Source organism: Gadus macrocephalus, chromosome 3 (assembly GCF_031168955.1).
Source record: "Gadus macrocephalus chromosome 3, ASM3116895v1".
Lineage (NCBI taxonomy): Eukaryota > Metazoa > Chordata > Actinopteri > Gadiformes > Gadidae > Gadus > Gadus macrocephalus.
Genome location: NC_082384.1, coordinates 20,461,708 through 20,476,325, shown reverse-complemented (window position 1 = coordinate 20,476,325; position 14,618 = coordinate 20,461,708). Strand labels below are relative to the sequence as shown.

Here is a 14,618-nt window from a genome sequence, read left to right as displayed (position 1 = left end):
TGTGTATGTGGCGCCCCCTACTGAGCAGGTAGGAGAATTCCACACAGCCTTTACCAAGCCTTCTGGAGATAACATGACGATGAGCTGTGTGTGTGTGTGTGTGTGTGTGTGTGTGTGTGTGTGTGTGTGTGTGTGTGTGTGTGTGTGTGTGTGTGTGTGTGTGTGTGTGTGTGTGTGTGTGTGTGTGTGTGTGTGTGTGTGTGTGACTGTGTATTTTTAGACTCGCTTCTTACTCCTGAAGACGCTGCTGGGTAGCCATGGCAACCCACTGAGTCAGAAGGAGCTCAAACACCTGGCCAGGTAGGCCGCACCCCACCTCAGTCGCGTGCACTGCCCGTACAGGATGATCCTGTTCATCAATCACAAACAGGAAACAGGAAATGTGTTTACCTTCGGTGTGTTTCAGACTCACCTTGGGATACTCAGGAAGTGACCTCACCGCATTGGCTAAAGACGCCTCGCTGGGACCAATCAGGGGTGAGCTCCATCCCTCAATCCTGTCTGTCTGTCTTTGAAATATAATGGTTGTGTGTTCTATTTGCTTCTATGTAGTTCTATGATTTTCTGTATGGTTGAATGTGGTTATATGATCTGCTGTGTTGATCCTTGTGGTTCTGTGTGGCTGTGTTCTTTATGGTTCTATGTAGTTGTAGGATGTTCTGTGTGGTTCTATAGAGTTATGTGATGTTCTATTTGGCTGTGTTCTCTATGGTTCTATGTATGTGTTGACAGAGTTGAGACCGGACCAGGTGAGGAACATGGCCGCCCGCGAGGTGAGTCCACATTCCCTCCAGAAGGGGAAGTATGATGATGTCGTTTCCTCCAAGCAGGATTTGCAAAGCGTAAACTTACAATAACCTAAGGGTTGTCAATAATAGCTTGATAACCCTTAATAACACTATTAGTACATGCTTAATGCACGCCTTGATAACACCATTAGAACTACATAACAGGTTTCTGTGGTCCATCGCTTTAATTATTTGTCTTTCCTTTTGATCCACATCACACAAGGGGAGACCCTAGGTGTAGGGTAGGCTGGGGCTAAGGCTGTGTGTGTGTCCATGTGTTGAGGTGTGTGTGTTGTGTCTCCAGGTGAGGAACATGCGTTGTGAGGACTTCCTGGAGTCCCTGAAGAAGATCCGGAGCAGCGTGGCTCCTCAGACTCTGGAGATGTACGCTCGCTGGAACGCAGAGTACGGGGACACCTCCAGCTGCTAACACACACGCACACACACACACACGCACACGCACACGCACACGCACACACACACGCACACACCCCTTTCTGATAAGACCAAGACTGTTTCTACAAACAATTCACGCGGAGAGACCTGCATATTGACCTGCGACCCCAGTCAGGTGGACAACAGGAAGCAGTGCCTTACAAGCTGATGGTGCTGCCCTCTGCTAGCCTCCCTGGATAACATACTGGACACCACTTGTAGCTGGTGACCTTTGCCCTCAGGACATCCTCAGGTTGCAGAGCTCATAACTGCCGAAAGAGACGAGATGAGACCACTCTGTGTTAGGGTCCAGTTCGGTTGCTCTGTGTTGGGGTCCAGCCAAGAGTCGCTGTGTGGTAGTGTCCAGTCCTGTTGCTCTCTGTTGGCCCAGAGTCGTTCTATGTTAGGGTCCGGTTCGGTTGCTCTGTGTTGGGGTCCAGCCCAGAGTGTGCTGTGTTGGGGTCCGGTTCGGTTGCTCTGTGTTGGGGTCCAGCCCAGAGTCACAAATTAAAAGTCACCTTTACTCTACTGTAGCTTCTCAAAGTAAGTCTCCATTGGTTTTACCTTCAAATAAAAAATGCACTAGTGAATCTTGTTATGGCTCCTTTATTGTGTCATTATTTGTGAAATTGGTTTTTCATTATTAAAGTGCTCAAGTAGTTCATTTATCATTAAACGCATAATAGTATTATTTTTCGTAAGAAACTATTAATCAAGATTTCTTGGCTATTTCTAAGTGATTGCAATAGTTTTGGAAAATGTTATAGGCCTATTTGGGGTCCTCCCAGAGGTATTCGGAGAAACGACATGTGCTGCTGCATGCCTCACCTCTGATTGGCTGACGGTTACCTGGCACCTGTCCTGATGAAGGTTGGCTGAGGGTGTTCAGAGGGAGCGGGCCCAGAAGGACCTCACTCTGAAGAGTCCTGTGAAGGGTCTGGTTCACGGTTCATTTAAAAGGGTTTGAACGGAAAGGTCACGAGGGTTGAGCCACGGGGAAAATACCAGTAGGGCTGAGCTCTCTGAGTGGCCAACGACATGCGTCGCGACGTAGGTCGCATTGGTCGCGACGTAGGTCGCATTGGTCGCTGTGTTGGTCGCTCAGTTGATTTGCATGTTATTAACGTTTTTTTTGCGACAGTTGAAGTACCAGAAAGCCATGCTCTCTGGCGAAAGCTACCTACAGCTCTTTATTGCTAATATTGTTTTGCCATGTTAAATACTGTTACACTGACGACCAATAAAAAACAACAGTGTTACCCCTTATGGTTTTTTTCATGACGACCAAAGAAAAACGACAATGTCACCCCTCATGTTTCATTTGATAAAAACGACAGTGTTACCCCCTATGATTTAATTGATAAATATCGACAGTTTTTTTTCATGACGACTAATAAAAAATGACAGTGTTACCCCTTATGTTTTTTTTCATGACGACCAATAAAAAACAACAGTGTTACCCCTTATGTTTTTTTTCATGACGACCAATAAAAAAACAACAGTGTTACCCCTTATGTTTTTTTCCATGACGACCAATAAAAAACAACAGTGTTACCCCTTTTATTTTTTTTCATGACGACCAAAGAAAAACGACAGTGTCACCCCTCATGTTTCATTTGATAAAAACGACATTTATCTGTATGTTTTAATGAATAAATATCGACAGCGTTACCCCTTATGTTTTTTTTCATGACGACCAATTAAACACAACAGTATTACCCCTTATGTTTTTATTCATGACAACCAATAAAAAAACAACAGTGTTACCCCTTATGTTTTTTTCCCATGATGACTGATGAAAAACAACAGTGTTACCCCTTATGTTTCATTTGATAAAAACGACAGTGTTACCCCTCATGTTTCATTTGATAAAAACGACAGTGTTACCCCTTGTGTTTCTTTTCATGACGACCAAAGAAAAACAACAGTGTTACCCCTTATGTTTTTTTTCATGGCGACCAAAGAAAAACAACAGTGTAACCCCCTATGTTTTATTTGATAAATATCGACAGTGTTACCCCTTATGTTTTTTTCCCATGATGACTGATGAAAAAGAACAGTGTATTTATATTTATAACCCTTATATTTTATTTGAGAAAGTTTTTTTATTTTTTTTATTTATTTTTTCATTACGACCAATAAAATACGACAGTGTTACCCCTTATATTTTATTTGACAAAGACAACAGTGTTACCCCTTATGTTTTTTTTCATGACGACCGATAAAAAACCACAGTGTTACCCCTTATGTTTTTATTCATGACGACCAATAAAAAAACAACAGTGTTACCCCTTATGTTTCATTTGATAAAAACGACAGTGTTACCCCTTATGTTTTTTTTCATGACGACCAATAAAAAACAACAGTATTACCCCTTATGTTTTTATTCATGACGACCAATAAAAAAACAACACTGTTACCCCTTATGTTTTATTTCATGACGTCCAAAGAAAAACAACAGTGTCACCCCCTATGTTTTATTTGATAAATATCGACAGTGTTACACCTCATGTTTCATTTGATAAAGACAACAGTGTTACCACTTATGTTTATTTCATGATGGCCGATAAAAACCGACAGAGTTACCCCTTATGTTTTATTTCATGACGTCCAAAGAAAAACAACAGTGTCACCGCCTATGTTTTATTTGATAAATATCGACAGTGTTACCCCTCATGTTTCATTTGATAAAGACAACAGTGTTACCACTTATGTTTATTTCATGATGGCCGATAAAAACCGACAGAGTTACCCCTCATGTTTTTGCCATGTTGACCAATAAATAACAACAGTGATACCCCTGTTGACGTTTTTGCGGGGATCCGAACCTGAGCTGTTTAGAGTGTTAACCGCCAAACTAATCAATCAAGACACCGGGTAAAGTCTTTACTTGACTTTATAATTCGCATGAAATAGAGATAAGAGTCTTCCAACAGAAGACATCAACCGGACTTGAACCCAGGTCTCCAGGAGGAAAGCTCACAGCTCTCTCCACATCCCACTGAGATTTACAATTTAAATATGTCTGTGGTTATATATGACATGATAGCGTTACGTTTAAAATTAAAGATATTGTGTTTTCCACAGAAATTGAGCCGCGGTCTCCAGTGGGTTAGGCCTAATTTCCACATTGTTTACTTGCTAACGTTTGTGAATAACAGTGGCTAGTTGGCAGAACTCTTTTTACACACCAGTAGAGTGTTTATCAGAGCGGAGCCCTGAATGTGACGTCACCCGTCATCTCGTCTCTGTAAACAAAGGATGTTGCGCAGCATTTATTATGACGTCATTATATAGACTCTCTCAGCACCCCCCCCTGGGACTGACTTCCCGCGTCCCTGGTGTTACCCCCTATATTTTATTCGATACATTTCGACAGTGTTGTATATTACACTATAACTTTCTTCATAGGATATTTTATTAGTCTTTGGCATTTAACAAATCAATAGGCTATACAATATAATCAATATAAATGTGTACACATCACTGTATTACAAAGTTAATTTAAAATTAACTTTTGTAAAATTAACCAATTAAATATAGATGGATTGACCAATAGCCCTATATATTATTGTGTGTACGTTTTTATTATACTGACGCACGTGTATTTATTCTGTTCAATGAGATGTTAACTGATAACATATAGGCTTTTGGTTATGGTAGCAGCCATGGTGACAATGGCTGGCTGCCACAGGTCGCTCATTCAGCCATACCTCTGGTTGGTTGCGACCTATTTGCCGCCAATAGGGTTGCGACGCTTTTATGGTCGCGACCTAGTCGGTCAGCCTGCCAGAGCCAGCTGCCAGCCGCAGCTAGCGGCAGACGTGGCCAGCCCTGTCGTCGCAGCCAGCCAGCCGATACCAGCTAGGCGTCGCCGCCCGTCATTACGTCGTATAATTATCATACCATCGTACTAAATCATCAGTAAGTTTGACTAAAAGAGCAGAAATGTATCTGACCCCGGAGAGAATCGAACAACCGCCTTCTTGATTAGGCTACTAACCAGGCGTCACTATTGCTTGTACCACTGTGACAATTGCTTTTACATTTTGCACTCATATTAACCTTTATCACTCTATAACGAAGAACTTTGTGCATAACATACCTTATTAGGCTTAATGACATTTAACAAAACAAAAAGGCTATATATAATATATAAAATACATTATTTGAATACGCCCCAAATTGCAACTAATATATCATTCTATAACGAAGAACTTTGTGTATAATATACCTTATTAGGCTTACTGTCATTTAACAAAACAAATAGGCTATATAATATCTAAAATATATTATAATATACCGCCCCAAATTACAACTAATATATTTGATTGACACTGATAGACCAACGATTTCATCATTTTAAACTGTAGGCCTACTTCAATATAAAAATATAAAAATAATATCTGCAATAAAGAGCTGTAGGAAGCTTTCGCCAGAGAGCATGGCTTTCTGGTACCACAACTATCGCAAAACGTTAAGTTACCTTAACATGCAAATTAACTGATAAACGACCGCCCATAGATTTTGAGCGACCAAGCCAGCCAGCGACCACAGCGACTGAAAGCAGCCACACGAGCGACCTACGTCGCGACCAATGCGACCTACGTCGCGACGCACGTCTTTGGCCATTCAGAGAGCTCGGCCTTCCTCGAAAATACTCAGCAAGATCCCTTTAAATAGAGCCAATGAATTTAAATATGGTCAATGAGGCTGAAAGTCAAAACAGTTAGTCCTTCATCAGGACATACTCCGATGAGAAGCTATTTATATATGGACCATCTCTCATGAGATGCAAAAGATTTCGAGATTGGTTTATTTTAATATCAAAATGTGTAAGGTGGGTTTGTTTTTCTTTCTCCTGCTTTTAGATTTTTTTTCTTTGGGGGGTCCTTCTTAGTGTCTGTAGTCAGTGGCCTTAACATTCTTCTGTCCAACTAATGTTTATCTGTAGGGGCTCAACTAAATTTGACCCTAAGTGAACTTAACGTCGAATGAATTGAATCCAACCAGAATGTAACTTTATGGCCTGATGTCGATAGCTACAACGCTGATCTAATGCTAACTCTTATTTGTTCAGTATAGCCTACCAGCATATTTCAGTATTAAGGGGATTACTACGGAAAACTTGACTTTATTGAAGGAGAAGAAGACCGCTGTTTATTCTCATCAAGAAATTCCAATAAGGATGTAAAAGTTCTGCAAACGGATTCATGTATTCATGTTTGTGACGCGAAGTTGTTGGGAGACAGGGCTCTGTTTTAGGGACAGATCCCACCAGTTAAGTCTAATAGATTGGAAAATAAAGAACAAAGTGTTGAGAAAGACCCGGTAGATTTAGAGAGATCACGACGACACCCCCTCCGAGGAGCGCTAGTATAATTAGACCGGATTTACCGACGGACAGACGATAGTTCCTCCAGACTAGTTGCTGTGAGGCGGGTGGACGGCTCGTCTGCGGCCGGGGGAGAGACGATGTCGGCGTTTATCGGCTTCCAGGGGGCCAGCACCCACTGGAGAAACAACTACACCCTTCCCGCCCGCGACCCCCCTCTGTCGGACCAGGGGGAGACCATCATCGGGGTCTACCTGCTTGTTCTTGGTCGGTATCAACACGCTGTGTTGTGTGTTTATACTTAAAGAACTTTTTGACGAAAATACTAACTATCTTACGGCCAGAACTAACTACTGAGTAGAGGGATTTTTTTGGTAGGCCTATAATAAGTATTTAGATGTAAGGGTATTTATTGGTATGTGTATTTGGATGTAAAGATGGGTAGAAGTATTTTGATGTAGGGGTATTTAGTGGTAGAAGTATTAAGATGTTAGGATAATTATTGGTAGAAGTACTTAGATGCAAGGATATTTATCAAGTATTTAGATGTAGTGGCATTTAATAAGTAGGATGTAAGGGTATTAATAGGTAGAAGTATTAAGATGTAGTGGTACTTATTTAGTACTTTTATGTAGTGGTATTTACTAAGTAGGGTGTAAGAGTATTTATTGGTAGAAGTACTGAGATGCAAGGGTATTTATTAAGTATTTAGATGTAATGGCATTTACTAAGTAGGATCTAAGGGTTTTTATTGGTAGAGGTATTTAAATGTAAGGTATTTGTAAGTATAAGTATTTAGATGTAGTGGTACTTATTAGTACTTCTATGTAGTGGTATTTACTAAGTAGGATGTAAGGATATATATTAGTAGGAGTATTTTGATGTCTGGTTTCCGTTGTGGTTTATCTGGATTATAGCAGTGAGGAGATCAGGATTGAGAGGGTTCAGAGATGAACCTTCACTTACCATTCATTTATCAATTATCCTACTATAAATACTCATGTTGATACTACGGCTCTAGTAATGATGCTGACCGCCAGGCACCAGAGAGACAGATAGGGAGACAGATGGTTTTCCGTCTTGATGGTGTAGTACGAGCAACAGTCTCCGGGTTAACTCCCAGATAATCCAATTATTCACCAACCGCCACAGCCCACGTCACTGCCTTCATACCAGTTAACTGGCTTTCTTTAGTGGGGGGTTGAATGGAAGGTTGTTGTTTTTTAGGTTGTTTTTTAGGGTTAGGGTAAGGGGTCGTTATTAGTGGGGTTTAGATTGTTGGTTGTCGGTTCTAGGGTCAGTTGTTTCTCTGGGTTGGGTTTTTGGGTTTGATTTCTAGTTCTAAGGTGAAAGTTTAAGTTCTAGGGTTGGGGTAGAAGTTTCAATTGACTGGGTCGTAGGGTTTTTCGTTTTCAATTCTAGGGTTGGGGGATAGGGTTAGAGGTTTCCATAGCGTTGTATTTTGGGGTTGGTTTTCAGCTCTAGATTTGAGGGTAAAGGGTTTCTATTGCAGTGTTTTAGGGGGTTCTTTTAAGTTCTAGGTTTAGGGGTTTCCCCATGAGTTTGGTTTTAGGGTTCAATTAGTCAGTTCTAGTCCCAGGACAGGATCCCCATGAGTGTCCATCACATTAGTAGAAACAAGCATTCAGTCAACACTCTACTAATCTCTCTATAAATAAATTTTGAAAACTGACCGTTTTTTTGACTTTGGTGGGGAGATGTCCCCCCACCTCTTCTGCAAACGATGCGTCTGAGGCAGAGCAGAAAGCAGTCATACCGTCCCAAAGGAACAGCCCTTTCCTACCACTGTGTCCTTCAGTCATCCTGTGAGTCGGAGCGGCCCCTGGGTGTAGGGTGGGTGAAGGGCTGATATGGTTCCACGTAGATGCAACGCAAGGACCCCAAAGACGCCTCGACGCAGCCGTGAACCTGTTTGGGTTTTGCGTCGGATAGGTGAGCGGACCGATCCCAGCCCTCGCTGCTGTGCCTCGACGCAAGGTTCAAATTTTTAGGAGGCGCACGTCAGCCCCTTGCGGTGGTCGCAAGGAGGGTCCACAGGGAACCATTACCAGCCCTTTACGGTGTGTGTTAACGTGCGCGGCGTCGGCGTCGTCTGCGCGTTAACGTCCGCTCGTCGACGTGTGTTGTCCCGCAGGCTGGCTGTCCTGGTTTGGGAACAGCATCGTTCTGTTTGTGTTGTACAAGCAGCGCGCCTCGCTCCAGCCCACGGACTATCTAACCCTTAACCTGGCCTTCTCCGACGCCAGCATCTCCGTGTTCGGGTACTCCCGAGGAATCATCGAGATCTTCAACGTCTTCAAGGACAACGGCTACCTGGTCTCCTCCGTCTGGACCTGCCAGGTAAGGAGGTGTCCTGCCTGTCTCGCCCACGCCGTCCCAGACCGTGATAGTGGTGTCGTCATGGTGATGGTGTGTTGCAGGTGGATGGTTTCTTCACGCTGGTGTTTGGGCTGAGCAGCATCAACACCCTCACCATCATCAGCATGACACGCTACGTCAGGGGCTGTCACCCCACCCGAGGTACCCACACATACTACTACATACTCAAACATACTAATACATACTAATATATATTAATACATACTCTCACACATACTACTACATACTAATATATACTAATACTTACATACTCATGCAACACTCCACTAGACTATCATAAACATATTTAAACTGCAGTATCATATATTGTGATGGTATACTGTATACTGTGATACTGTTGATTTGTTGATTATCATGTAGTATCTATAACGTGTACTCTGGTTGTCCTCAGCTCACCTGATCAACAACACCACCATCCTCGTGTGTCTGGTCTGCATCTGGGCCAGCGCTGCCTTCTGGTCTGGAGCGCCCCTAGTGGGCTGGGGGAGCTACACAGGTAGGAATACAACCTGTTCGCACTGGTTTTAACCACTCCAAACCACTTCACACAGCCTCAAACCGGTTAACATCGCCTCAAACCACTTCACACAGCCTCAAACCGGTTAACATCGCCTCAAACCACTTCACACAGCCTCAAACCGGTTAACATCGCCTCAAACCACTTCACACAGCCTCAAACCGGTTAACATCGCCTCAAACCACTTCACACAGCCTCAAACCGGTTAACATCGCCTCAAACCACTTCACACAGCCTCAAACCGGTTAACATCGCCTCCAATCGCCTAGATCCACCAACACCAGTTCACACAGTTTAAAACTACTTCACACCAATTACAATCACTTCCCAGCACCTCAAACCACTTAACACCAGTTCTAACCAGTTCACACGGCATTAAACCACTTCAAACCACATCAGATTGCTTGACACTACTTCAAACTAATTTGCACGAGATAAGACATGTTGAAACCAGTTACTATAAGTTCAAACCTGTGGAGACCAGTTGAACAAGGTTATAGTGAGTTAATCACTGAGCAAATTTTATGAGGACTCAAATTCCAAACCATTTGAACCAGTTAAAACATGCCTAAACCCATTGAAGCGATTTAAAACCAATATAACCCGTGGCAACTAGTTAAATTATTCCAAACCCGTTGAAATGAGCTGCATTTTTATTTGTATCTTTTGTTAGCTGACAACACTACCAATTGTTTCTAGAAGATCTCGAGACATCCTTGTTAAGGCGCTCATGTCTTAGGGTTAGGGTTATGGCAATCACTAATAACAAACTATTAGTACTTATGTTTTGATCCCTCGAGCCGCTGGGTTAGAAGGCGAGTTGGTGCAGCACTCAGTAGTTTAAGTTCCTCTGACTTCCTACTAGAATGCCTTCAATGTGACCCGCTCAAAGTGTGCTTTGGACCAGCATGAATCCACGGTGTGTTGTTTGTCTAGACCGCGGCTACGGGACCTGTGAGATAGACTGGGCTAAAGCCAGCTACTCCAGCGTCTACAAGTCCTACATCATCTCCATCCTGGTGAGCTGCTTCCTGCTGCCCGTGTCCGTCATGCTGTTCTCCTACGTGTCCATCATCAACACCGTGAAGCGAGGGAACGCCCTCACAGCCGACGGAGACATCAGCGAACGCCAGCGCAAGATAGAGAGAGACGTCACCATAGTAAGACAGACACACGGTCCCTAGCACCAACACTCTGCCCCTGGCTACAGCCGACATTTGTGGTATTAAGGTCCGGTCATCGGCACCATGGTCTGGTATTAAGGTCCGGTCATCGGCACCATGGTCTGGTATTAAGGTCCGGTCATCGGCACCATGGTCTGGTATTAAGGTCCGGTCACTAGCTTCAGCACGACGATCTGGTATTAAGGTCCGGTCACTAGCTTCAGCACCATGGTCTGTACAAACCATAAACGTCTGTAATAATAATAACAATAGTAATTATTAATTCTATGAATAATTAATCAGTATGAAATGCATGTAACCAGTGTATATATGTAACATGTATTGTTTGTGTGACCCTGGAGAGATCCTGTCATAACCAGTAGCTCATGTAAACCAATCCTCCCACTCCGACCGTACCACTGCGCCAGCTGCGGCCCCGAGCCACAGGTCAGGTAACCCGGTCTGTGGTCTCCAGGTGTCCATCGTGATCTGCACGGCCTTCATCCTGGCCTGGTCTCCGTACGCCGTGGTGTCCATGTGGTCCGCCTGGGGCTTCCAGGTGCCGGTGCTCACCAGCATCTTCACGCGCCTCTTCGCCAAGTCGGCCAGCTTCTACAACCCGCTCATCTACTTCGGCCTCAGCTCCAAGTTCCGCAGCGACGTGGCCGTGCTGCTGCCCTGCACGCCGCACGCCCGCGAAGCCGTGCGCCTCAAACGCTTCAGGCCCAGCCCCCAGCCGGCCGCCGCCCGGGCCCCGCTCAACGCCAGGGAGAGGAAGTACGCGGCCCCCGGGGAGCCCTGCGTGCCCCCGAGGGAGCCCTGCGTGCCCCCGAGGGAGCCCTGCGTGCCCCCGAGCCCGCCCCTGGACTCAGGCCTCGGCAGCCCCCCCCCGCCCGCCGACCCGCCCTCGCAGACCGACGGAGAGTCGATATGCGTCAGACTTTGAAATGCTTGCAGATTTACTCCCTCGTAGGAAAACCCTTAATGCAGCTGAATCTAGTAAGGGTTTATATTAACCGTAAAGAAATCATATTTGTTGTTAAATGTTAATTATTCACTTTAAATGTTAAATATTCATTTTTCAATGTTTCATATTAACTCTAAAAGGTTTCATTTTTACTTTAAACATATTCACTTTAAATTCACATTTGGGTCTTTCAGCAATACCTCCTACATGAAGGTGGTTTCAAAGGGTTAAAAGTAGTGCGGTCAGTTAAACGCGTTATTAACGGCGTTGACGCAAACCAATTTTAACGGCACTAATTTTTTTACCGCGAGATTAACGCAATTTATTTATTTATTTTTGGCTCAAAACAAAGAAGCAGTAGCCTGACTGCTATGTTCAAGGCAGTATGTTTGCATGTTCATCGTTTAATTGCACTATAGGCTTTTTTTTTGTATCGTCCTGTTTTGATCAGTATATGCCAATGTTGTTATCAATAAGAAAAAAATTGCACAAGGCAAGCCGATGCACTTCTCCATGTTGATAAGAGCATTAAAATTAGAAAAATTAATGGGACAAAGAAATCAAGGGATATTTAGCATAGAAAAAAGATTTGCGATTAATCGTGAGTTAACTATGACATTAATCCGATTCAATATTTTAATCGCTTGACAGCACTAGTTAAAAGCTATCTGGTTCTCGAACGAATGCATGTGACATGCATGATCGCGCTTTCTCAGGTCATATAGATGAAGCAGAGTTCACGTCTGCACATTTGTTGAAATTCCACAAACGTATTACCCGTATTTTGTACGTTGCATCATCTTTCCTGTTGTAAATAGCCATGGCTACCAGAGTAGCCCATTAAAGTTACATACAACCCCTAGATGATCTAAATTAATGTCTCCTTACTCATCAAAAAATAATGCATAGTCTGATTCGATCATGCTCTCTGATCCAAAACTAATTAGTTGAGTGCTGCAAGCAGCCTATTCTTAGGCTTTATTGTTTCTTGATTTACTATTCTCTACAAATAATGCGACCCTACTCCTTCCACAATTTTTCACCTAGAGAATCCATTCCACCTAAAATTGTCATTTTTGGGGGGTATGCTACCATTCAACATTTTTTTTTTATATGATCAACTTTTTAAAATATTTATAATGGCCTACTCTCTGACACTGGCTCTTCAATGACTTCAAACTTCGCAACTTGGTCAATTCTTAACCGTTAAGCTTTGTTCAAACATTTAACAAATCAACATACTTTGATCTTCAAATATTTCTAAACAGATTTTCAACAAATCCACAGTTTAATTTAAACCCGCTTTGTATATTTTCAGTTGATCTCATTGCCTCCCGTCGAGGCTACAGCGTGACAATTCCACCCGCTCTAGCGAAAGGTGGCTAACCCAAAAGCTAACCATTTCGGACGTCACGCCAATTAATTTTAAATTGAACGTTTTATCTAAACAAACAAATAAAGCTTTAAGAAAACAATTTTTTACTCTATTATCCTCATCTTCTACCGCTTTTCCGGGGTCGGGTCGCGGGGGCAGCAGCTCTAGCAGGGGGCCCCAGACTTCTCTTTCCCTTCTCTTTAATGTCGCAATATAATCCCTCCATCTAGTCCTGGGTCTTCCCCGAGGTCTCCCCACTGGACTTGCCTGCAACACCTCCCTAGGGAGGTGTTCCCAGTGGGCATCCTTTTTAGATTCCCGAACCACCTCAACTCACTACTTTCTAAGCAGAGGAGCAGCTGCTCTAATCCGAGTTCCTCACGGCTGGCTGAGCTTCTCACCCTATCCCTAAGGGAGACGCCAGCCACCCTCCTGAGAAAACTCATCTCGGCCGCTTGTGCACGCGATCTCGTCCTTTCGGTCATCCCCCATCCTTCATGACCATAGGTGAGGGTAGAAAAGAGGATCAACCGGTAGATCGAGAGCTTTGCCTTCCTGCTTAGCTCTCTTTTCGTCAGAGCAGTGCGATAAAGCGAATTCAATACCGCCCCCGCTGCTCAGATTCCTAAGCTGATCTCATTTTTCCCCATTGTCCCCTCACTTGCGAACAAGACCCCGAAGTACTTGAACTCCTTCACTTGGGCTAAGGGCTAATGTCCTACCTGTAGTAGACAATCCACCGGTTTCCTGCTGAGAGTCATGGCCTCAGATGTAGCGTGGCTGATCTTCATCCCAGCCGCTTTACACTCTGTGAGTGGGAGCCTATCCAGTGAGTGCTGCAGGTCACTGGCCGATGAGGCCATCAGGACCACATCATCTGCACAAAGCAGTGATGACATTTCCAGCACCCCCGCACTTGTCGCACAAGGCCGTATGTACAGCCTCGTATACCAGTCTCCTAGACCCTGACTTTCCCCCCGCTTTCTCCCTACGGTCTTATGGCTGTAGGGAGAAGGCAGAGCTGCCAGTTACAATCGTGGCACAGTCCTCTGTCACTTAGGCCACTGCCCTGCAGTGGTCTCTCTGCTTGCACACGAGCAACTCCAAGACACACGGCATGAAGGCGCACTCCCTTCAGCCAAGTGCGTGTGAGGCAGCGGCGTAGTACAGCTAGGATTCTTCGGCATCCGTGCGGCATTCCCGTATGCTTCATGAGCGGGCCGGCCACTCATTACACTTGGCCAACTATACAGCTTTGCGTACCAGCTCGTAGACCCAGATCCACCCCGCTCTCTCTCTGCATTCTGTTGGCTGTGAGGAGAAGGCAGAGCTGATGGATCTGTTATGCTCTTGGCCCGCTTGATGAGGCACACCCTGCAGCGGTATTCTCCGCTTGCAGGCGAGCAATTCATAGACGGTGTGAGGTTTGGAGGGGCCAGACGGCTTTCTCTCTGCTGTCGGCTCGCCTTCTCTCCGAGCGCTATGCGTGTTGGCGAGAGCGGCGTGTTTACCAACATGGTTGGATAACACACTGTGGTGGGGACATCCCATTCAGTTCGAGCACCGTCCCCCAACCTTCATGGGGTTGGTGGAGACTAGTGGAGGTTGCAGGACCCCGTTGCGGGCACAAATTTAGCA

At 44.4% G+C, this 14,618-nt stretch overlaps 2 protein-coding genes across 3 annotated transcripts in view; both read left to right on the top strand.

Annotated features, from left to right (window-relative positions):
- Window positions 1–1,813, top strand: part of LOC132454538 (spastin-like) — an 8,709-nt gene extending 6,896 nt beyond the window's left edge. The window contains exons 13-17 of one of the 2 annotated variants that reach the window (XM_060047970.1): window positions 1–28; window positions 221–300; window positions 407–477; window positions 733–773; window positions 1,093–1,813. The exon at window positions 1–28 is cut by the window's left edge and continues 15 nt beyond it. In XM_060047970.1, the coding sequence (XP_059903953.1) occupies window positions 1–28; window positions 221–300; window positions 407–477; window positions 733–773; window positions 1,093–1,218 (346 nt within the window). In that variant the 3' untranslated portion in view covers window positions 1,219–1,813. Of the gene's footprint in view, window positions 115–220; window positions 301–406; window positions 482–732; window positions 774–1,092 lie in introns of those variants that run through there. The other variant, XR_009524948.1, reaches the window with a different exon arrangement.
- Window positions 1,814–6,323: 4,510 nt separating this feature from the next.
- opn6a (opsin 6, group member a) lies at window positions 6,324–12,464 on the top strand. Its single transcript, XM_060047964.1, has 6 exons — window positions 6,324–6,825; window positions 8,714–8,919; window positions 9,000–9,099; window positions 9,350–9,454; window positions 10,412–10,635; window positions 11,114–12,464. Exons 1-6 carry the CDS (start codon window positions 6,699–6,701, stop codon window positions 11,582–11,584), a joined length of 1,233 nt encoding a protein of 410 aa, XP_059903947.1. The 5' UTR covers window positions 6,324–6,698; the 3' UTR covers window positions 11,585–12,464.
- Window positions 12,465–14,618: the final 2,154 nt, after the last annotated feature.

Bases quoted from the DNA above. Each gene is read 5' to 3' on its own strand.
- opn6a (XM_060047964.1), top strand. From the start codon at position 6,699: ATGTCGGCGTTTATCGGCTTCCAGGGGGCCAGCACCCACTGGAGAAAC. The intron at 9,455-10,411 runs GTAGGAATACAA...TTGTTTGTCTAG, and splicing joins GGGCTGGGGGAGCTACACAG to ACCGCGGCTACGGGACCTGT. The intron at 10,636-11,113 runs GTAAGACAGACA...TGTGGTCTCCAG, and splicing joins TAGAGAGAGACGTCACCATA to GTGTCCATCGTGATCTGCAC.